Source organism: Mya arenaria, chromosome 9 (assembly GCF_026914265.1).
Source record: "Mya arenaria isolate MELC-2E11 chromosome 9, ASM2691426v1".
Lineage (NCBI taxonomy): Eukaryota > Metazoa > Mollusca > Bivalvia > Myida > Myidae > Mya > Mya arenaria.
The window spans coordinates 35,582,909-35,606,841 of record NC_069130.1 but is presented as its reverse complement, the minus strand read 5'-3'; the positions used below and the strand labels follow the sequence as shown (position 1 = coordinate 35,606,841).

At 37.9% G+C, this 23,933-nt stretch overlaps 1 protein-coding gene across 2 annotated transcripts; it reads right to left on the bottom strand.

The window, feature by feature from the left end:
• Positions 1-7,858: 7,858 nt before the first annotated feature.
• LOC128245445 (sodium- and chloride-dependent glycine transporter 1-like) lies at positions 7,859-20,819 on the bottom strand. 2 transcript variants are annotated; one of them, XM_052963599.1, is made up of 4 exons: positions 20,756-20,819; positions 13,294-14,112; positions 12,815-12,994; positions 7,859-12,425 (listed from the first exon to the last, which is right to left on the bottom strand). In XM_052963599.1, the coding sequence occupies exons 1-4, from the start codon at positions 20,810-20,812 to the stop codon at positions 12,312-12,314; spliced, it is 1,170 nt and encodes a 389-aa protein (XP_052819559.1). In that variant the 5' UTR covers positions 20,813-20,819; the 3' UTR covers positions 7,859-12,311. The 2 variants fall into 2 exon arrangements, with proteins under 2 accessions (XP_052819559.1, XP_052819558.1); XM_052963598.1 differs by lacking the exon at positions 20,756-20,819 and adding an exon at positions 18,594-20,737.
• Between the last annotated feature and the right edge of the window lie 3,114 nt (positions 20,820-23,933).

Below are 23,933 nucleotides of genomic sequence, written 5' to 3'. Positions count from 1 at the left end.
CCATATCAGGAAATGATCATTATATCATGTACAAATTGTCTCCTTAAATGTATAAAATGAGGTTCCTCAGTTGTTGCCATATGAGCATCTTTTATTATATTTTCACGATTTCTTTCCAAACAATATCGAGATGAAGATTTAGGTTAGCTCTAATATATATATAAAAACAAAGTTGAAAAGGAATTGTGATATATGATTTAACCATAGTGGCAGCGATGCCAATAGGACGGGAAGTAATCTTTAAATGGTTGGTGCTATTTTATTTCTTATTACTCTTGATTTTTTTCTTACGCCGTTAGGATCTGATACATCCAAAATAATAATAAACAAGTATAAACTGGCCTTCTTTGACCTCCTAATATTGCATATAGAGTTGTTTTTTTCTTTCTTTTTAGAGAAAATAGTGTATAAATGTGATATATTTAATATATCTAGAAAAAGGTGGAATGAAAGAAAACTTCTTTCTTGTTTTCTTTTTAAAAGTAAAACCGAGCGAAATTTGAACCAAATGCCGTCATTCAGGAAACCAATTAAAAGGTTACACACCACCATTGTCATTTCCTCTATAATTCAATGTGAAATGATTATATTTAGACAACATTTAAAGGCATTTCGGGCGAATGCAGACTATGATAAACATATGTATTCTTAAAGTACAAGCTTTAAATTACCTTTTAAGCCAATAAAAAAGGGGGTCAAGTTATTCCTTAGAAAAATCTCTCCACTTGAAAAACAAACTCTAAAAATTGCACATTCCGCAATGACAGTTCTTCCAAAATGACCTTTCAACTATAGGGCAGCAGTTTATGCTTAAATCTCTATTCTAAATGATAAATCAAGCAATAATAGATACTCAAGGTATAAAAGTTTCAGGAATAATGATATTTTTGATTTACAGTGTATTGAGCATGTGAAAACATGTCTATCAGTCATAAAAACATTATTTTTTATTGAGATTTTTTCCACACAACGGAAGTACATATGACGCAATGGTGACGTCATACCTAAATGGAGTAATTGCATTTTCTTTCCGGCATTATACCTGCGATTACCTGTGTTGTGACAATCCATTACCACTGATTCATAGTTACTGTTGACATCAGTCCATGTTGGACAATCCGTCGAGCATTGGGATGTATTCCTACACTCCGTGTAGTCATTCCCAGTGTAGTACGACACGAAACTCGAAACCCCAGTCATGGTGATCGTCTCAGTACACTCCTCCAGGGTTGTAATCTCAGCATATGATCGGTAGGATGCCGTTAACATTGTATCGGGGTAATAGTCTAACGTTGCATTCAGGCATCCTGAAACGAAAGTCAAATGAATATTGCTCTTTGCAACTAATCTTGGTTAAACAAAATATGTAAATTTCGTATTAGGGTTATGATATATCTCATGGATAAAAAATCATCAAATTACGATTTTTCTTGTAATATGTGATTATGTTCTATCCTTGCCATAACAAACTTATAGAAATATAGTCACACCAAGGCATTAAGGATTTCAGTTAAAAATGCCGCAAAACAGGCAGCCAAAACATTGAACTGGCATATGATTGTACTGCGATATTCCACCAAATACATTAAGGATGTAATGTTTGAAATTACAAAAAATGTTCACTTATAAAAAAAAAGGTAGTTTCATCGTTAATCATGAAAACGGAATGCAGACATTACACACTTAGCAGTGTTTACCCGTGTAACCAACTACACGCTGTGCAAATGCACGGTATCCATTATGACACGGAATCACACGCTCAGTAATGGTTACCTGTGTTACACGTCCTTACAAATGCCCGGTATCCATCATGGTACGATACCCCTTTGTCGCAATCATAAAAGAAACATTTTTCTTCATCAGGGCGGTAGACAACAGCAAACATCGCAGCGTTTGTTTTGAGTTTGTTAAGACAGGCCTCGATCATACTACCATGGGTTAGTGCGACCCCAGAGAGAAGCAATTCCGCTTTACATGAGTCTTCCCAGTCGTACTGACAATTTGTGCATTCTTGTATTATATTTGGACATTGCGGACTCGAGCAATCTACCTTGCCTGTAAGGAACGAAAGGATCTGAAAGTTGTCATGTCCATTATTTGATTAAATGACATTAAAATAACTATGACCAAATTCAGAATATGTTCAATACAAAACCAGTATTTTTAAAAATGTCAACTGTTAATATTCCATAGAACGCTTGGTCATTGTAGATCGAATTGACATAGTCTGGTCTTTTATGATTTTTGGCCTGAACTCAGTCATCGAGTTCATAATTCACCTTTGAAAGTGTTAATAACTAAATGGAAATTTGGCTGGTGTTTTCGTTACATAATGAAAATTTTGTGTTCGTTATCTGCTTGAAAGATTTGTTTTTGATTTCAGAGCTCTTCTGAGTGATTCAGTGTGAACTTGTCAGGCGATCCCATAAAGAATTGAGGCTGAACACAAATCATTCATAAATTCATTGGAGCTTGGTTTGCTCACACTGTAGTCACTTATCTGTTCGGTTAAATCATAAAAATAAATCTAGGGCTATAACACTTACATAGTCGCAAATTCTTACCTAAATAAAGTGTGATAAGCCAAAGAATTGCATCAGACATACCATCAAGTCTCATAGTTCTGTAAGAAAGACATAAAATAATAAAAGATCGTTAAATCAATAATTTAATGCCAACTAAACCACTGTGGCGTGAAGGGAATACAATAACGAATACCATGAAACTTTTTAAAGGCAAATCATAACACAGTGGCGTGAAGGAAATGAACTCCTGCAATTCCCTTTTGTGTTATATGACCTTTAGCGGCAGTTGACCTAAAAGTGTGCATTTTTTCTGAAGAAATGAAATAAAAAAACGATATCATATGCCTGAAACATGTCCTAAACCCAATCTTGTATTATTATACTCGCACTTATTGAACTTACAAAACAAATATTACTTATTCTAATTAAAGTTCTTAAATTTATTTGTTATATAAGAGCCAACCATAACGCGAGTATCACCATAATAGGATTCAAAGCCTTACCTTGTGTCAAATATGGTCTTATTATTCCGATGGGTTCATATCATATTTTCAAAATGAAAAATATGTATTAAGGATATAAGTGACGCTTGTGATTCCGAGCTTAGAATGACAAAAAAATGTTTGTTTCCTGTTTCTCGTCCGAACCTCATCCGTTGGGCCCAACCCTAGGTTTGTATTGCAACCAGGCAGTCAGTTTACCCCCAAATGTGTATATCTTTTGTTAGTTTCTTGTTCAGGAAAGACGCGTAAATAAACTGTCTTAATAAAGCGCCTTAGTTAACTCTGATGGTTTTAAGTGTATTCTATGACCGAGTTTTCCTAAAGAGAAATCCCGATCTACCGTCCCTAAAATTTCGTCAACAAATAATTATTGTTTTAGCCTGATGGGGCGCCTAGGAGCTTAAAACAAATGTTCACCGTTATGAATGTATACATTCAATGGTTAAATTGAAGTATTGTTATCACGCAATTATTCGGTCAACACTTGCTCATTTCATTTCTAAAACAACGGATACCCCATTGGTACGAAAACGGAAAAGGGATGTGGACATAGGAAATGTTTAAATACAGTTTGTTTAACCACATTTAAATCATCAATCATCAACAACTGGCCTATTTTATTTAGTTACAGTGGGATCCATTTTAAGTAAACAAGTGGCTGTAATTGAGTTCGAATTCCAGTATTTCACCTTCGATTTTCGTGATGATGTTTTCAGTACCGAGTCTATTTTTAGTACGTGTTTAGTGCGTCAGCAACTTTAAAAATGGAAAACACTAACTGATATTGACGGGAACAAAACATTCTTCATTGTATGTTGTTGTTTCTTTCTAAAAATGACTCTATAAACGTTGTTATATTGGGAATGTAAATTTTCTGATCTTAAGACCACGTGGTACACAAACATTAAATACACCCGTTTATATGTGTTTATAAACTGCCCACAACTAAAAAGTATATATTTATATAACGGGTGACTTTCATTCTGGAAATGTTTATATTTTCCTTTTTGGGTCTCACTTCTATATGGGGCGTTACCAGCGTTGCTTATTTTTCGTTTTCAATCAAAGCGCTGCAAGCACTGGTGTGTATTTGCTGCTTGCGGACTGGGTAGCGTGTGATGTCATTTCATTGGTCATGAACTTAAGGTAGCACATTTCAATGAAGACCTCCACTTGAAACTCTTCAATTTTAATGCTTTAGCCTATGTTGTTAAGCACAGGACTACAAATCTTTTGAGAGTTTCAATGTAATCGTTCGAATCCAGCCAGAAGTACTATATTTTTATGCCCCCGAAGGTGGGCATATTCGAATCGCACCGTCCGTCCGTCCGTCCGGCTCTGTAACTTTCCCTTGTATGGACAGATTTTAAAATAACATGCCACATTTGTTCCACATACTAAGACTTCGTGTGGCGTGCAAGACTCGTGTCCCTACCTCAAAGGTCAAGGTCACACTTAGTGTTTATTCACAATGGAGTGCTGCATATAAGGACATAGAGTATAGGTTGTCGTGTCCGGGATGTAACATTCTCTTGTATGGACAGATTTTAAAATAACTTGCCACATGTGTACCACATACCAAGACGACGTGTCGCGTGCAAGACCCGTGTCCCTACCTTAAAGGTCAAGGTCACACTTAGTGTTTATTCACAATGGAGTGCTGCATATAAGGACAAAGAGTATAGGTTGTCGTGTCCGGGCTGTAACTTTTCCTTGTATGGACAGATTTTAAAATAACTTGACAAATGTGTTCCACATACCAAGACGACGTGTCGCGTGCAAAACCCGTGTCCCTACCTCAAAGGTCAAGGTCACACTTAGTGTTTATTCACAATGGAGTGCTGCATATAAGGACATAGAGTATAGGTTGTCGTGTCCGGGCTGTAACTTTCTCTTGTATGGAAAGATTTTAAAATAACTTGCCACATGTGTTCCACATACCAAGACGACGTGTCGCGTGTAAGACCCGTGTCCCTACCTTAAAGGTCAAGGTCACACATAGTGTTTATTCACAATGGAGTGCTGCATATAAGGACATAGAGTATAGGTTGTCGTGTCCGAGCTGTAACTTTCTCTTGTATGGACAGATTTTAAAATAACTTGCAACATGTGTTCCACATACCAAGACGACGTGTCGCGTGCAAGACCCGTGTCCCTACCTCAAAGGTCAAGGTCACACTTAGTGGTTATTCACAATGGAGTGCTGCATATAAGGACATATAGTATAGGTTGTCGTGTCCGGGCTGTAACTTTCTCTTGTATGGACAAATTTTAAAATAACTTGCCACATGTGTTCCACATACCAAGACGACGTGTCGCGTGCAAGACCCGTGTCCCTGCCTCAAAGGTCAAGGTCACACTTAGTGTTTATTCACAATGGAGTGCTGCATATAAGAACATAGAGTATAGGTTGTCGTGTCAGGGCTGTTACTTTCCCTTGTATGGACAGATTTTAAAATCACTTGCTACATGTGTTCCACATACGAAGACGACGTGTCGTGTGCAAGACGCATGTCCCTACCTCTAAGGTGAAAGATACACAAGTGTTTATTCACAAGGGAATTCTGAATATAAGGACATAACAGTGTAGGTTGTCAAGTATGGGTGGTATCTTTTATGTTCAGAGGCAATTTAAAATAACTTGCCATATGTATTTGACATGTAAAGGCAAGATCAACTTTTCATGTACTTACCTTGTTCGTAGGTCAATGTCACATTCGGGGGCATTCGTCACATACTGTGACAGCTCTTGTTATTTTAATTTATCTTCTTTGTTTTCATTAGCTAACATTTTTTACAAAGTTAATATAGTATTTTATTTAAAAGTAATTAAATACATTTTTACACAAATATATTAGCTTCTGTGAAGATTTTATAACTTGCAGGCACGGCTGAAATAGGTGACAACCTTTTATTTTTAAATGAGACGGTAAAACATTTTGATTTTTTTGGCATAATGTTCCCAAATGATTAAAGATAATTATTGATAAAGAACAGGCCATGAGTATTTCTAGAACTTGTTATTTTTGCTTTTAAACATCGATGTTCCAATTTTACGCGATCAAAACCAGTATTTAAAACTGTTCTTGTCTCTCGGATGATCAACAATTCTGAAATGGGGGTAGGGTAATTCAAAATTAAATAAAATTGTTATTTGACGGAAAATTTCTTTTAAATTTTGTTTTAGAGTCCAGGAAATGATACACATTAACAAATTATCAAGCTCATCATTGTTTGAAATGGTGCCCATTAGGGGTGTGCGACCTTAATAAGGGCAGCTGCAGTGACCCTGCACATTTACGATACTTTTCGTGCGCAATATTACACGCATCTGTATCCTCAGTATTGTTGTTCTATATCGCACGGTATTTGCAAGAAAATGAGATTTAGCACAAAGTACGCATTGCAACGCGTTTTTTTTATTAAAACAAGAACTGCCAAGTACCCCCAAGCAGTAAACATGACTTTAGCAATTCTGTGGCCCGTTAGGCAGTGCACGGCTTTGAAAACTTATGCAATCCTAATTGAGACTCACTCATGTTTTTGTAAAATGCACTTTTCTTTGTATGACGAAATAAAATGTGACAAATCATAAGGCACTGACGGCTGGAACCATTCAACAAATGTTGATACATGATCAAATATTGTCTTTGAAGTCCATGATTTTGAATAGCTTTAGCAACAATTTCAAGGGAATGCTACAAATTTAATTAATCCTTACTTTTTTGTACGTGTCCTTGTGGGCATGTGTTTTTATTGTCAGTTGTATATTGTTTTCCTTGACTGTACGGTTGGGTTCGCTCTCCATTAAAACCAGAATATTCTTTGTAGACTTCAAATGTATTTTTTTCTGCAGTTTCGGTATCAATAAGTATATCCGTATGGCGTTAGACAAATACGTTGTTGGGGGAACTCCATATGATGCATACCAGTTCATGTTATAAATTTAAATAGATCTATTTATTTATTTATTTATTTATTTATTTATTTATTTATTTATTTATTTATTTATTTATTTATTTATTTATCTATATATTTATTTATTTATTTATTTATTTTGTCTGTCCGTCCGTCCGTCCGTCCGTTCGTCCGTCCGTTCGTTCGTTCGTTCGTTGATTGATTGATTGATTTTTTTAAATTTATTTATTTATTTATTTATTTATTTATTTATTTATTTATTTATTTATTTATTTATTTATTTATTTATTTGTATTAATTTCAATTTATTTACTTTTACTTATCAAAAACAAATGTTCTCCACCTCTAACTGACACTGTCACCTTTAGTAATGCTTTAATGCCGTACAAAATCCTGGTGTGACTGGGCCTACATCGTTCAAAAAGAACCCTCAAATATAATAGAATATGCCAAAATATTGGTAGCGATGTTGAAGGACACGAAAAAATAGAATGTGCCCAAATACTGAAAGAGTTGCTGTGAGGACAGGAATACTATAATGTGCCGAAAGATTGTCAAAGTCGCTTCAAGGGCAGGTATATCATAATGTACTAAACTATTGTAAGATATGCTTAAAATATTGGCAGAGTCGACATCAGGAGCGTACCTTGCAATATGCCAGTACGCCCAGGCGTATAAATCCGTTTTGGTTCCTCATAAAGACAAATGATAAAATCTCCAAATCAGGAATAAAAAAATGAAGACTTATAATGAGTAGTATCTGCAAACAATGATTTAATGATTATAGTTTATTGCAATTTCACTGAAGGGTTGCATTTCGAATGCTGGAAACAGTTATATCTTTATTTATATCATAGAAAACGGTATACGGTAGGGGAAACACCCGTCCCGCTCTAACCAAGTCAAGTCAAGTCAAGTCAACAGTTTATTGAGTAATTGAAGGCCACTGGCCCAAAATACATAACATACAAGAAAGGCATGAGTTGTGTCAGGGTAATTAATCGATACAAGCAAAGTGTAAATAAAAATCATGATTACTTCCCCTTAACCATTAATGATTAGAAGGAGATGGTTTACATAATAAGCTAAGTTTTCGTAAATCTTCATATTGGTTTGTGTTTAATAACGTATAAAAATCTTCGAATTCAGTACCATTAGAATACCAATTAAATAAATATTGCGTTCGTATATCATTATATTTACAACATATAAAGAATGCATGGTATTCACAGTCTAAAACAAAAATGTTAATATTATCTAGACAAAACCGACAAACGCGTTCTTCTCTTGGGATATTATTATGCCTACCAGTTTCAATTAACAATTTTTGATTTGAACATCTAAATTTGCTAAAAGCTAATTTGTGTGTGTACGGTATGTCTAAAGATAAATAACGTTCCACATTAAGCAAAGTTTTGTATTCTTTATAATGAAAACACCGACTGGAACTGTTAATAGAATCGTGCCAGTTTTGGTTGAAACAATCAATAATTCTCTGTTTAAAAACACTGATAAATATAGATATATCGCCAACATCTTGAGATATCCAGATATAACCGAAGCCATACATAAAAAGCACATTCTAAATATAAATTGCCCAGCAAGTGCGTCCAACTTCATCCAACGACTTGAGCATTAAGTAACATTGTTTAGGGTATCTATTATTAGAAAGTTGTAATAATTTGCAATAATATCTAATACAATTAGAGAAATAATTTATACATAAAGGCAATCTTCCACATTCACCAAGAATCATACATGTATTAGTGCTTTTATTAACACCAATATGCTTCCTACAGAAATCGTTTTGTACATATTCAATCTTAGGACAGAATGTATATCTCCAAATCTGGGACCCATAACATAGAATAGGTTTTATCATAGTGTCAAACATTTTAAACAGTTCTTTTGTTGGAAAATAACCAAAAGGTTTCTGGTAACGTTTAATAGCAAAATAGCTTTTTGAGCTTGAGTTGCTAGTTTGTCTTGTGCTGGCGTCCATGACAACTGTGGACTAAACAATATACCCATGTATTTATAAACAGATATTGGTTTTATATTTACGCCACGAAAGAACCATTTCTCATTATTTCGTAAAGGGCCACCATTTCTAAAAACAATTATTTCAGTCTTATCAAGATTGACCTCCATACCGGTATTTGAACAAAAACTATCTATTACGTTTAATTGTTGTTGCAATTTAAACACCGTTTCCGCACAATTAGCTACGTCATATGCAAACATTAGGCAAATAATATCAGGCATGTCATTAGTAATGAAAATCCCAGAACCACAATTTTCTCGTAAAAGGGCTGATAACTCATTAATGAATAGGACAAAAATTGTCGAACTTGGCTTGTCTCCTTGTCTTGTACCGACATTACATGGGAACAAGTTTGTTGCACAATCTGGTGTTTTAACACATGAATTTAAATCGTGATACATAGCTTCAAGAACTCTTAAAAATTACCATGTATACCTATATTTTGGAGTGATTGGAACAGTTTAACGTGGTTTATTTTGTCAAAAGCCTTACGAATGGGGCCTAAAAAAAAAATTGTTTGGTTAGGGTTACATCCTTAAAAAAAACAGGTAGGGTAGGTAGGGTTTTTATTTTTTATTTTTTTATTTTTTTTATTAGGTTTTATATAAGAATATAATTTTCATCATTGGAGAATGGTGTTAAAGCTATCTTCTGTACAAGCATTTAAGGTTTAAACTTAATATTAAAAAGCAATAAAAAAATAATTTAATTTAATAATAAATTTTTAGTTTTTCATTTTTTTTTCAAACTGACTATAAAAACGGTAGGGTCGGCGCCTATTCCGTAGGTAGGGTCGGGTAACCCGAACCAAATGTATTTTTTTTTTAGGCCTGGCTACGTATAAACAGTAGAAGCGCCCTCCCTTTTTTGATTGATATTTTTGCACCATGGCTTGTAAACAGAATAGGTTTTCGACTGTCGAGTAATTACGACGAAACCCAGCTTGACATTCATCAATTTTATGGTTGTCTTCAGCCCAATTATATAGCCTTTTATTAATGGCACCTGAACATATTTTGTACATTGTATTAGTTATAGATATCCCCCGGTAGTTCCCCGGTACAGTATTGGGTCCAGATTTGTACACAGGAGATATAATACTTTGCCCCCAAGACTCAGGAAAAATGCCAGTCGACAGAATGCTATTAAATAAGTGTAACAAAAAAGGTCCTTTATCAGAACAAGTGTATTTATAAAACTCGGAAGGGATTCCATCTAATCCACAGCTTTTATTATTAACAAGATTAGAAGTAGCAAGTTCTCTCTCATTTAAGGTAAACGGATCGTTAAGTGGGCTAGCACTATGATCAATTGAATTGTGAATATTTTCAGTATTAGGGTCAACTTACACAGCGTTATCGTCATATAGTAAACTTTTGAAATAATCAAACCACTAATTTGGAGAGATACTACACACAGTATTTGGTTTCTTTATACCAAGTTTCAGTTGTTTCCAAAAAGAGTTGGGATTAGGACTGTTTACAAGGTTCAATCTGTTTCTACGTTGATAGTCGTACTGTTTCCTACAGCAACAGGTCTTAAACGCATTGCGTTTATCTTTGTATATTCTCAAGTCATACATATTATTCGAACAGCGAAATGAGCGTAAACCAGAATTTTTGTGTTGTTTTAAGGTGTAACACTCGTCATCCCACCACGGAGGTTGATCAGACACGTATTTTGCTCTAAATTTCATACATTCCCCAGCTTCATAATATAGTGCTGTTAACTTATTTATATATTGGTTAACACCCTCATTCAAAGACTGTAATATTTCATGTGCGTGCAATTGTACATCCTCGGCACCACAGCGTATCATAACCTTTATGGTACCCTGGGCAAATTGGCTAGGGAAACTTCGTAATTCTTGAATATTCATAAGTATTTTCCGGCCAATGAAATAGCCGATAACCAAAATGAAAGACTCTCCTTTGTGAATAGCTATCGGCATATTGAACAATATCCTGCCTAAAACGATTTGTAAGCAGTGATCTCATTGGATTATTTATGAGTACGAGATTTTTACAGCTGATTTGCCCAGGGTATCATATAGGTTATGATTCGCTGGGGTGCTGAGGATGGCAATTGTAGTAAATGCCGGACATTGTTAGCAAAAATATCCTTAAACGAACTCCGCCAACAGTATGTTTCTGTTTTCGTTCTACTACTACTACTACTACTACTACTACTACTACTACTACTACTACTACTACTACTACTTATATCATCTAGCAGTTCTTTTCTTTGTAACATATCTTTCGCTTTAAATTTCAATTTACATGAGATAGGAAAATGATCAGGTTCGTCCTTATTCAAGACTGAAAAATCCGCAACATATTGAAAAAAACCAGAAGAGGCTATCATATAATCAACGGTACTAACTCCGTCGTTTGAAAAGCAAGTATATTCTCCCCGTATATCACCTGGGAATCTTCCATTGAATAGATGTACATCAAAAATACAGCAAAAGTTCACTAATGTTTTACCAAAATTGTTCCCTCGAATAATATCTTTGTTGTTTCGTGGAATTTCAAAATTACTTCCCTCGTATTCTACGTCACCAAATATAAAGTCAAGATTATCGTTTGGGATAAAATCTAAAAAGTCTCTCGAACGTAAATTAAAATCCCTGGACAAAACAATAAAATATCCGGATAATCAAGCTTAATGGTTTTAAAATGGTCAAACAATTGATATATACTACTTTTCTCAGTCATTCGATTATAGTATGTGGATCCTTCAGGCAATATATGTGAAGTACATAATAACATATTAACAATCATGCAATAAAGACAAGTTTATATGTAATACAACACCCCATATAGCAGTTGGAGGCAACCTTCATGAAAGACTTTCACATTTCCAAGCCTTACTTAATCATATTGGCTACCATTTCAAAGTGCATCAGGAACGCCCCTGGTCGTTGCAAGGGCAGGAATATTTAAATCCATAACCACATAAGCAGAGTTGCTAAAATATAACAGAGTCACTGCAGGAACAGGAATTTTAGAATGTGGAAACACAGGCAGGCAGAGTCGCTGCAAAGAAATCAATATTATAATATGCCAAAATATTGACAAAGTTCCTGAAAGGACAGGAATTTAAAAACGTGACCAGGTATTGGCAGAGTTGTTGCAAAGACCGGACTATTAAAATGTGCTTAAATATTTGCAGAGTCGCAGCAAGACAGGACTATAAGAATGTGCCAACATACTGACAGATTAGCTGAATGGACAGGGATATTATGATGTACCAATATGCCACACACACACACGGACACGCACATGCGTAGACACACAACTCTTTCCCATGTTCTCCGCGTTAGGCGTTGCTTGTGACGGGCCGGATATAGATGTTGTCATCGTAGCGAGTTCCGACTCTGTCTTCGGGTGTTCTTGGTTCCCATCTTGAGCCTTCAACGGTCGCCTCGCGGATCTGGTTATAAATAGCACTTCGTTTTAATGTGTCTGGTAGATGATATTTTCGTTTTATTAAACTACCAAAAAATAAAACACAAGCAAACAACTTAGTACTAAAGTTAAATGAGTTATGTCGCTAATTGATAAGTTTTATTTATTTCAAAACCATAACTGCAAATTAAATCTATATTTTACGATGTTTCAACCCAGCAGAGAAAACATTTATAAAGGTCAAATGTAACGCTTAATATTTAACATTGAATTTCATAACGCCTTTCTAACGTCGCGTGACAATAGGAAATATGACGTCAAGAAAATCGAACACAACCGAACCAATTCTTGTGCAACATTAAGATACGTATTAATTAGGGATTTATAAATAATGTTTAATGAAAATTGTATTACTAAGCTTTTGAAGGATTTTCCCGGAGTGCGATGTCTAAATATGTGCATGACGGCGAACGCCAACGTGATCAGAATAGGGGTTATTGTAATAAGCCAGCCGACTGCTTCCCCAGATGACGTCACTTCCTGTTCACTGTAGGAGGACGGTTGATAACTGATGGCAGACGCGAAGAATAGAAACTGCAAGGCAAGGAAAGGGAGCGGTTGTGCAAGAAGGAACAATTAAATTACGAGCTTATAGAACGGTTACAGTAATGAGGTATATTTTAAAACAAATAGCTGGGTGTATATTTATTTGAAATCTGGACTTTCAAAGTCAAATTATGCATAGTATCACAACATATTCTCTGTGATGGAGGCCCCCAACACAGACTAAGGTTTAAAATAGATAAATATTTTTTTTAATAATAATAACACTTTTATAACAGAGAAATACATTTGTTACGTAGTGACCAAAATGGGAAAAGAAAATAACTCACTAAACAAAAGGCTGGGACAGTGGTGAGCCATGTGACCCGGAGATACCACTGCATCCAGATGAATCTTTTCCCAACCATCAGCTCCATGTCAGCAACGAACTTCTTGAGTCCATATATCCAGCATACCGTTATAGCCTCGAGAAGCAAGAAAAGCGCTAAACTCAGGTTGGATGTATACTGGTCCATTAGAACCACGATATGAATTCCACCCTCCGTCACTAATGGTAGGCACAACAAATAATGAACAAGGCAGATCGAACATAATATGAACTTTTTCCACCGAAAGAATTTCTCAGGGAATATGTCTTCCAACGAAGCGTATATTGTCCACACCAACACAAAGAGTGAATCAACCCCAAGTGTAAAAACCATTACGAAGAACAGGAACGCCCAGAATGCCGATCCGGGTAGCTCGGATATCCCTTGTATGTAAGAAATAAATATCATTCCAGGTCCATTGTCAGCTATTTCCGACATTGGTTGATTATTCTTCACTGAGGCATAACCTAGGAAAGAAAACACTATAATCCCTCCGAAGATACTTGTCGCAGTGTTGATGATGCAAAGAATAATGCCGTCCCTGAAAGTGTTATTATGGAATTCGTTGTAGCTAGCAAGGACTATGTGTGCCCCATAGCCCGTCCCCATGGAGTACATAGCTTGGCTAGCGGCACTAGACCATATTGCCATGTCGGAAAGTTTACTCCAGTCAGGTTTAAAGAAGTAGTTGAGTCCTTCTTTGTACCCGTCAAGTGTCACACCTCGAACAAACATAATAAGCAGAAAAAGCACGGGAAACGTGGCTGTAGCGTAGGTTACCTGAAATTATAGAAACAAGTAAAGTTTTTTTTACCTTTTGTAAACCGATCCCTTTGAATTTAAAGACCCGATAATTGCAACAAAGATCTGCGCCAGTAGTTGTGATTATGTTATTGGTGTAACATAACCTGTGTATATGTATTACATCTAATTTTTCTGATTCATAGCTCTCTCCCTTGTTGTTAAATTTGCCATTGCTGATTGTTATCTTGTTAAACTGTTTGAGCGTAATTTCGTCTTGATTGAAGCACTTATCAGAAAGGTAAAGAAAAACAGCCAATGAACTAGTGACAACCTCTGAAATTTTCATTTTTGGCATTTTGGGTTGTGCAACCAAGATTAGGGCGCTGTTGTGTGTAAAGATAATTGCATCTCACTTAAAATATAATAGATTTGAACCCATCAAGGGTGAGGTCGGTGAAGTGGAGACGACGTTTGTATCTCATCAAAATGTTGTGGTTCGAACTCAACAAGGGTGAGAGCGCTGTAGAATTACATGTGTTCGCAAATCACCCAAAAGGTCAATGATTCGAGCCAAACTAGGGTGTGAGTGATGTTGTAATATAGGTTAAACACATACAGCTGAAACTAGCACTTGCCCTGGCTATAAAGGTATAGCACTTATCCATGATACAGAGTATATACCAAAAAGACAGCTGTATCCAGCACTTACCCTGGCTAAATAGCGTATACCACACAGACAGCTATATCAAGCACTCATCCTGGCCATAGAGCATATACCACACAGACAGCTATATCAAGCACTCATCCTGGCTATAGGGCATATACCACACAGACAGCTATATCAAGCACTCATCCTGGCTATAGGGCATATACCACACAGACAGCTATATCAAGTACTCATCCTGGCTATAGGGCATATACCACACAGACAGCTATATCAAGTACTCATCCTGGCTATAAGGCATATACCACACAGACAGCTATATCAAGCACTCATCCTGGCTATAGGGCATATACCACACAGACAGCTATATCAAGCACTCATCCTGGCTATAGGGCATATACCACACAGACAGCTATATCAAGCACTCATCCTGGCTATAGGGCATATACCACACAGACAGCTATATCAAGCACTCATCCTGGCTATAGGGCATATACCACACAGACAGCTATATCAAGCACTCATCCTGGCTATAGGGCATATACCACACAGACAGCTATATCAAGCACTCATCCTGGCCATAGGGCATATACCACACAGACAGCTATATCAAGCACTCATCCTGGCCATAGGGCATATACCACACAGACAGCTATATCAAGCACTCATCCTGGCCATAGGGCATATACCACACAGACAGCTATATCAAGCACTCATCCTGGCTATAGGGCATATACCACACAGACAGCTATATCAAGCACTCATCCTGGCTATAGGGCATATACCACACAGACAGCTATATCAAGCACTCATCTTGGCTATAGGGCATATACCACACAGACAGCTATATCAAGCACTCATCTTGGCTATAGGGCATATACCACACAGACAGCTGTATCAAGTACTCATCCTGGCTATAGGGCATATACCACACAGACAGCTGTATCAAGTACTCATCCTGGCTATAGGGCATATACCACACAGACAGCTGTATCAAGTACTCATCCTGGCTATAGGGCATATACCACACAGACAGCTATATCAAGTACTCATCCTGGCTATAGGGCATATACCACACAGACAGCTATATCAAGCACTCATCCTGGCTATAGGGCATATACCACACAGACAGCTATATCAAGCACTCATCCTGGCTATAGGGCGTATACCACACAGACAGCTATATCAAGCACTCATCCTGGCTATAGGGCGTATACCACACAGACAGCTATATCAAGCACTCATCCTGGCTATAGGGCATATACCACACAGACAGCTATATCAAGCACTCATCCTGGCTATAGGGCATATACCACACAGACAGCTATATCAAGCACTCATCCTGGCTATAGGGCATATACCACACAGACAGCTATATCAAGCACTCATCCTGGCTATAGGGCATATACCACACAGACAGCTATATCTAAGCACTCATCCTGGCTATAGGCCATATACCACACAGACAGCTATATCAAGCACTCATCCTGGCTATAGGGCATATACCACACAGACAGCTATATCAAGCACTCATCCTGGCTATAGGGCATATACCACACAGACAGCTATATCAAGCACTCATCCTGGCTATAGGGCATATACCACACAGACAGCTATATCAAGCACTCATCCTGGCTATAGGGCATATACCACACAGACAGCTATATCAAGCACTCATCCTGGCTATAGGGCATATACCACACAGACAGCTATATCAAGCACTCATCCTGGCTATAGGGCATATACCACACAGACAGCTATATCAAGCACTCATCCTGGCTATAGGGCATATACCACACAGACAGCTATATCAAGCACTCATCCTGGCTATAAGGCATATACCACACAGACAGCTATATCAAGCACTCATCCTGGCTATAGGGCATATACCACACAGACAGCTATATCAAGCACTCATCCTGGCTATAAGGCATATACCACACAGACAGCTATATCAAGCACTCATCCTGGCTATAGGGCATATACCACACAGACAGCTATATCAAGCACTCATCCTGGCTAAATAGCGTATACCACACAGACAGCTATATCAAGCACTCATCCTGGCTATAGGGCATATACCACACAGACAGCTATATCAAGCACTCATCCTGGCTATAGGGCATATACCACACAGACAGCTATATCAAGCACTCATCCTGGCTATAGGGCATATACCACACAGACAGCTATATCAAGCACTCATCCTGGCTATAGGGCATATACCACACAGACAGCTATATCAAACACTCATCCTGGCTATAGGGCATATACCACACAGACAGCTATATCAAACACTCATCCTGGCCATAGGGCATATACCACACAGACAGCTATATCAAACACTCATCCTGGCTATAGGGCATATACCACACAGACAGCTATATCAAGCACTCATCCTGGCTAAAGGGCATATACCACACAGACAGCTATATCAAGCACTCATCCTGGCTATAGGGCATATACCACACAGACAGCTATATCAAGCACTCATCCTGGCTATAGGGCATATACCACACAGACAGCTATATCAAGCACTCATCCTGGCCATAGGGCATATACCACACAGACAGCTATATCAAGCACTCATCCTGGCTATAGGGCATATACCACACAGACAGCTATATCAAGCACTCATCCTGGCTAAATAGCGTATACCACACAGACAGCTATATCAAGCACTCATCCTGGCTATAGGGCATATACCACACAGACAGCTATATCAAGCACTCATCCTGGCTATAGGGCATATACCACACAGACAGCTATATCAAGCACTCATCCTGGCTATAGGGCATATACCACACAGACAGCTATATCAAGCACTCATCCTGGCTATAGGGCATATACCACACAGACAGCTATATCAAGTACTCATCCTGGCTATAGGGCATATACCACACAGACAGCTATATCAAGCACTCATCCTGGCTATAGGGCATATACCACACAGACAGCTATATCAAGCACTCATCCTGGCCATAGGGCATATACCACACAGACAGCTATATCAAGCACTCATCCTGGCTATAGGGCATATACCACACAGACAGCTATATCAAGCACTCATCCTGGCTATAGGGCATATACCACACAGACAGCTGCAACTAGCCCTGGCTATAGAGCGTATACAACACCGACAACTGTAACTAGCACTTACCCTGGTCATATGGCGTATACAACACAGACGCCTGTAACTATTACTCACCCTAGCTATAGAGCGTTTACCACATCGACATCTGAAACTAGCACTTACACTGGCTAAAGAGCATATACCACACAAATAGCTGTTACTAGCACTAGCCCTGCCTAAAGTGCGTTTACCACACATACATCTGTAACTATTACTTACCCTGGCTGTAGAGCGCATACCACGCAGAAACCTGTTTCTAGCCCTTACCCTGACGAAAGACAATTCACCAGAAAGACAGCTGTAACTATCACATACCCTGGCTATAGAGTGTATACCACACATACAGCCAGATAGACATACTGGCTATCTATTATATACCACATAGATAGCTGTAACTAGCACTTACCCTGGCTATAGATTGTATATCACATAGACATCTGTAACTAACACTTATCCTGGCTATAGATCAATTACAAAACTAACAGCTGTAACTAGCGCTTACCCAGGCATTCGATTATATACCACATAGATAGCTGTAACTAGCACTGACCCTGGCTGAAGATCAATTACAAAACTGACAGCTGTAACTAGCACTTACCCTGGCTATTGATTATATACCACATAGCTAGCTGTAACTAGCACTGACTCTGGCTGAAGATCAATTACAAAACTGCAGCTGTAACTAGCACTACCACATAGATAGCTGTAACTAGCACTTACCCTGGCTATAGAGCGTATACCACGGAGACAGCAGTATAGCACAAACAGCCAAACAAATAGTAGACAGAGGCTATTTCGACCGACGATGGCTCCTAAGTTGTCAAAGTCCTTTTTCTCCGTGTCTATATCATCGTGTACTCGCAAAACAATCTTATTCCAATAATCCTCAGGTGTTGCAGAATTTAAGCAGTGATCAGAAATAGCACTGTTGTTCACACTTTGCCATGGCAGCGGTCCACCAATATTCACAAAAGCCACGAATGTATAGTAAACAGAGTACATTACAATAACTGAGTAGTATATATTTGTCAACGTCGAATTGAAAATAATTGCCCATCCGACGCCATTGAGCAAAGGACATATTTTCCAGATACTAATTGCTCCCTCAGAGGCGAATTGTCCGAGAAACATTTCCAAAAACAGCATCGGGAATGCGCACAACAGCAAGGTAATAGCGTAGGGTAAGAGAAAGGCGCCTCCACCGTTAACATAGCATCGATGGGGAAAGCGCCATATATTCCCAAGTCCAACTGTAAAGCCGATGCTGGTGAAAAGAAATTCAAGTTTACCCCGCCATTGCAGCCTTGCTCTTTCACGAGAATCCACCATGATGGTCGTTGACGTCTCGCTGAGACTGTATGATGTTTCCAAGGACGTTTCAATCTCAAACAACTGTATTTTCAAGTGAATAAATCACCTATATAGTTTAAATAACTTGAGATACAATGTTAAACTTTAAAGCTAACAGTTCGGCGTGTTTCATTTCAAACCAAACTCCTTGTCACTTAACCAAACTCCTTGTCACTTAACCAAACTCCTTGTAACCAAACTCCTTGTCACTAAACCAAACTCCTTGTCAGTAAACCAAACTTGTCACTAAACCAAACACCTTGTCAGTAAACCAAACTTGTCACTAAACCAAATTCCTGGTCACTAAACCAAACACCTTGTCACTAAACCAAACTCCTTGTCAGTAAACCAAACTCCTTGTCACTAAACCAAATTCCTTGTCACTAAACCAAACTCCTTGTCACTAAACCAAACACCTTGTCACTAAACCAAACACCTTGTCAGTAAACCAAACTCCTTGTCACTAAACCAAACTCCTTGTCACTAAACCAAACTTGTCACTAAACCAAACTTGTCACTAAACCAAGCTCCGTGTCACTAAACCAAACTCCTTATCACTTTACCAAACTCCTTGTCACTAAACCAAACTCCTTGTCAGTAAACCAAACTCCTTGTCACTAAACCAAACTTGTCACTAAACCAAACTCCTTGTCAGTAAACCAAACACCTTGTCACTAAACCAAACTCCTTGTCACTAAACCAAACTTGTCACTAAACCAAACTTGTCACTAAACCAAGCTCCGTGTCACTAAACCAAACTCCTTATCACTTTACCAAACTCCTTGTCACTAAACCAAACTCCTTGTCACTAAACCAAACTTGTCACTAAACCAAATTCCTGGTCACTAAACCAAACACCTTGTCACTAAACCAAACTCCTTGTCAGTAAACCAAACTCCTTGTCACTAAACCAAATTCCTTGTCACTAAACCAAACACCTTGTCACTAAACCAAATTCCTGGTCACTAAACCAAACACCTTGTCACTAAACCAAACTCCTTGTCAGTAAACCAAACACCTTGTCACTAAACCAAATTCCTTGTCACTAAACCAAACACCTTGTCACTAAACCAAATTCCTGGTCACTAAACCAAACACCTTGTCACTAAACCAAACATCTTGTCACTAAACCAAATTCCTGGTCACTAAACCAAACACATTGTCACTAAACCAAATTCCTTGTCACTAAACCAAACACCTTGTCACTAAACCAAACTCCTTGTTTCTAGCTGCTAAACATTTGATAATCATTTTCCAGAGCGCATGCTTTGCCCCTGTCGTGTGTTCTAATGCGACAAGGCATGAACTTCATCCACTCTATTTCAAAGGTTTTAACATCATTACGTGGGCTCTACTTCGTTCTGTAGTTTAACACATTTGTTTTCTGATATGAATTATTGAGTTTATGCCGCATAACAGTAACTCTTATTGCCAAATTTTATGGTCTGTCGATGTTCTTTACATTTTTATAGCAGTCAACAATCTTATGTAAGAACTGTTTATTTATATCTTGAAATCAGTTGCAAACTTACCAATGTATACTTTTTGGTTTTACTGTTTATTTCTTCCCTGTAATATTTCCCGTCCATTACACGTTTCAACGCATATTTGTTAATATTTGATACGGAAGATCGATCGCTAAAATGTCACCATCAAGCCATTCTCAAAACATGTTGGTTTGTGGTGAACCGAGCCGTCCCAATCAAGTCGATCTGACTAAACGAATAAAAAACGGCCGTCTGTCGCACAGTCGTTTAAAGGGAATGAGCTGCTTTGATGTCCTGTACAATATTTAGTGAGATTTAACCCTAAAGTGTTTAATTTTTGTCACATTTATCAAAGGGGTCACTCCTCTAGCATAAAAAACTGCATTTCTGCGGCTTAAAAATGTCAGAAAATCTCGAAGGGCATTTTCTACAGAGAGACGTCTGTAGCCAAACCCTGCATACTACAGGAAAGTGCCATCCGTTCCTTAATTTATGCAATTTCCAACATATACTATATATACCAGCCCCCATGACGGTTGACGTCAAGTGTGGAGGAGTGATATAGTAAGAGGTCTAGAGACGTGGATCTTGCACCAAATTCGTACAAAAAGTGATATGTGAGTTTGATGTGAGCCGGACAGGTGGGTTACCTCTGTGTGCTCCGGTTTCCCCCACACTCTCGCGTAACATCGTGCCAACGAGAGTGATTAATATAATGATGTTATAACTTGTTTCACAATCGTTGTGAAATAAATCAGTTTAGATTAAGGTAATTTTAAAACATTTCCGTGCACGACTAACCTAACTCGATAGTTGTGGTTAAATGCACCATTTCATAATGATAAACCTGTAAGTGTCACTTTGAACTTTGAAGTAGGGACCGGCGGTCTTGCATGCGACACCCCGTCTTTATGTAACGAACACGTGAAGTTATTCTAAATTTTCTCCCTTCAGTCCGGACACGGAAAACCGGACGGACGGACGCACGGACGGACAGACAGAAGGTCTGATTTTTATATCCCCGCCTTTGGGTCATCAAATCCCTACCTACATACCCACTTCTAAAATTGTTTGAAGCATAATCCGCGTGACAAACAAATTTTTGTTAATTGTGGCCTCAGTTGACGCTTCATAAATATGCATTACTGACTTTTACGCAGTAGTAAAAAACAAGTGCTTAAGTCTCCATAAACCTCTTACTCACCACGTATTTAATATAGCGGGCCGCGACGCTTCATAAATAAGATGATTAAAATATACATACAATTTAAAAAAAAGAAGTGAAGCAGAAAATAAACAGAGTGACATGTTATTTTAACCGTAAGATAAAGTAGGTTGTTATCATTCTTTTTATTACATTAAACAGGGGGTACACGTATTCCGAATCTGCAACAGTTTAAGGAGGATTTTGAATCTGAGCTGCAAGATGGTGGCGAAACGTTAAAAAAGATGATTTTTGGAACCTGTTTTCGACTGGTATTATTAATTATGTTTTTTCCAAAACATAATGACGCGCATTCGGCACTACAATCTCCATGCTTCTCTCGACTTTTTCATTTCAAGCGATTAAGTTATGGAATAAAAAAGTTATTGTAGAAAAACCTTCAGTCTGATGTTTACAAATGTGGGAAGCGAGATTTTGAAACTTTAAAGGTCATTTTAGCTCGCAATTCATACTTTTTTGCAATGTTTTCTCCTTCAACATAATTTAAATGTTATATTTTAATTTTCTTATGCTTTCTTTTCTGTACAAGGGCTTTCATGATCAAATTGTTTTGGTTTAACCACATATGTGTGCTGATAACAGTTTAACCACGTCTGGGCATCTGAGCTGCATGAAATTTGACAGGCATTTATAAATAATAGCGAACTTTAAGACACTAAACGTGTGACCACTTTTTATAATATAATACCACAAAATGTTGAATACTTTCTGTTTAATTATATAAAGGCTGGTCTGTTTGATTTCCTGTACCTATTTTACAACCGTTTACAAAACAAGCTTCTTATAATATATTTTTACTCTCTTTTGCCAGCTTGACTCTAGGAACAAACATTTGGTCTGATTAAGATGGTAATTTTAATGATATTAACCCTGTCCTTCTATAATTCTCCTCTTGGTATGAACTGAATTCAGAGTAATCTGAATCGGATAATCGCTTTTGACATTTAAACTTCGTCGCATACAAAAAAAATCTCACACGGGTATTTCAATTTACTTTCTGGTTATACTTTGGGTTTTTTATTTCTACAATTCAATTAACTTATTCTTACTCGGGTTTCGAAAACATTACATTTAAATTAATGACGGGATACTTTGCTTATATCTCCTTATCATACTAGTGACCCGTTTCATTGCTCACAAACCTGATACACTTGGGTCAAGACACACAAATCCGACGTGAATATCCACGCGTTCATGCAGAGGAGATTTTTTATTTACTTTTTCAATATTGCACGATCTATGACGATGCCATCTTGGATTGGCTGTCAGCCAATATTTGACCCAAATCCGGTTCGTTTTCGGTCGGGTCATTTTCGGTCGGGTCATATTCGACCATATTTTCGGTCACTTGACCATGTGAGTATATAAGGAGGGGCTTTCCAGAATCAAGAGGAGACGTAACTTGGCCATAGCTTTAAGCACATCCCGTACGATTCGCCCTCGGGCGTTTCGTCCATTTTGGCATTTGGTGCTGACATTTATCTGAAATAGAAAAACGATAATGCACCAGTCAGTTGTAACAATGGCCCAACCAGGTCCGGGGAATAGCGGGGACTTTGACTTTCGGTCTAGCCAAGCCCGGGTAAAACCCCAGCCCTGTGGGAACGAACTGATGGTAAAATCCGTAAGGCATATTCCCCGCTATATTTGGCGCGAATACAAAACCACCACATTCACCCGGCAGTGCGGAGCCACCGGGATGGTAAAAACACGGCCCATTTCCCCGGGTATCTCCGGTATACCCCCGGACCTGGGGGGGGGGGGGGGGGGGGCATGGTTACAATTGACTGCTGCATAACAAATGAAACGATTTTAATGATTTGTCTCCTTGATAAAATCCCAAAAGAATTAAATAGGAAAATAGCGGAGAATTAATGTTTTAAGGACTTAGAAAATTAAACACGATGATATAGCGTTTTCCTGTGTCTACCCAGCGATTGCATACTGTACCTTTTCTTCTTCTGGTGTTTAAATGATACTTTATACCGCTGGTGTACT

Coding starts and splice junctions, on each gene's coding strand:
- LOC128245445 (XM_052963598.1), bottom strand. CDS start 19,202: ATGGTGGATTCTCGTGAAAGAGCAAGGCTGCAATGGCGGGGTAAACTT. Junction 14,113..18,593: donor GTATACGCTCTATAGCCAGG/GTAAGTGCTAGT, acceptor CTATAATTTCAG/GTAACCTACGCTACAGCCAC. Junction 12,426..12,814: donor GAAAATCCTTCAAAAGCTTA/GTAATACAATTT, acceptor ATTTATAACCAG/ATCCGCGAGGCGACCGTTGA.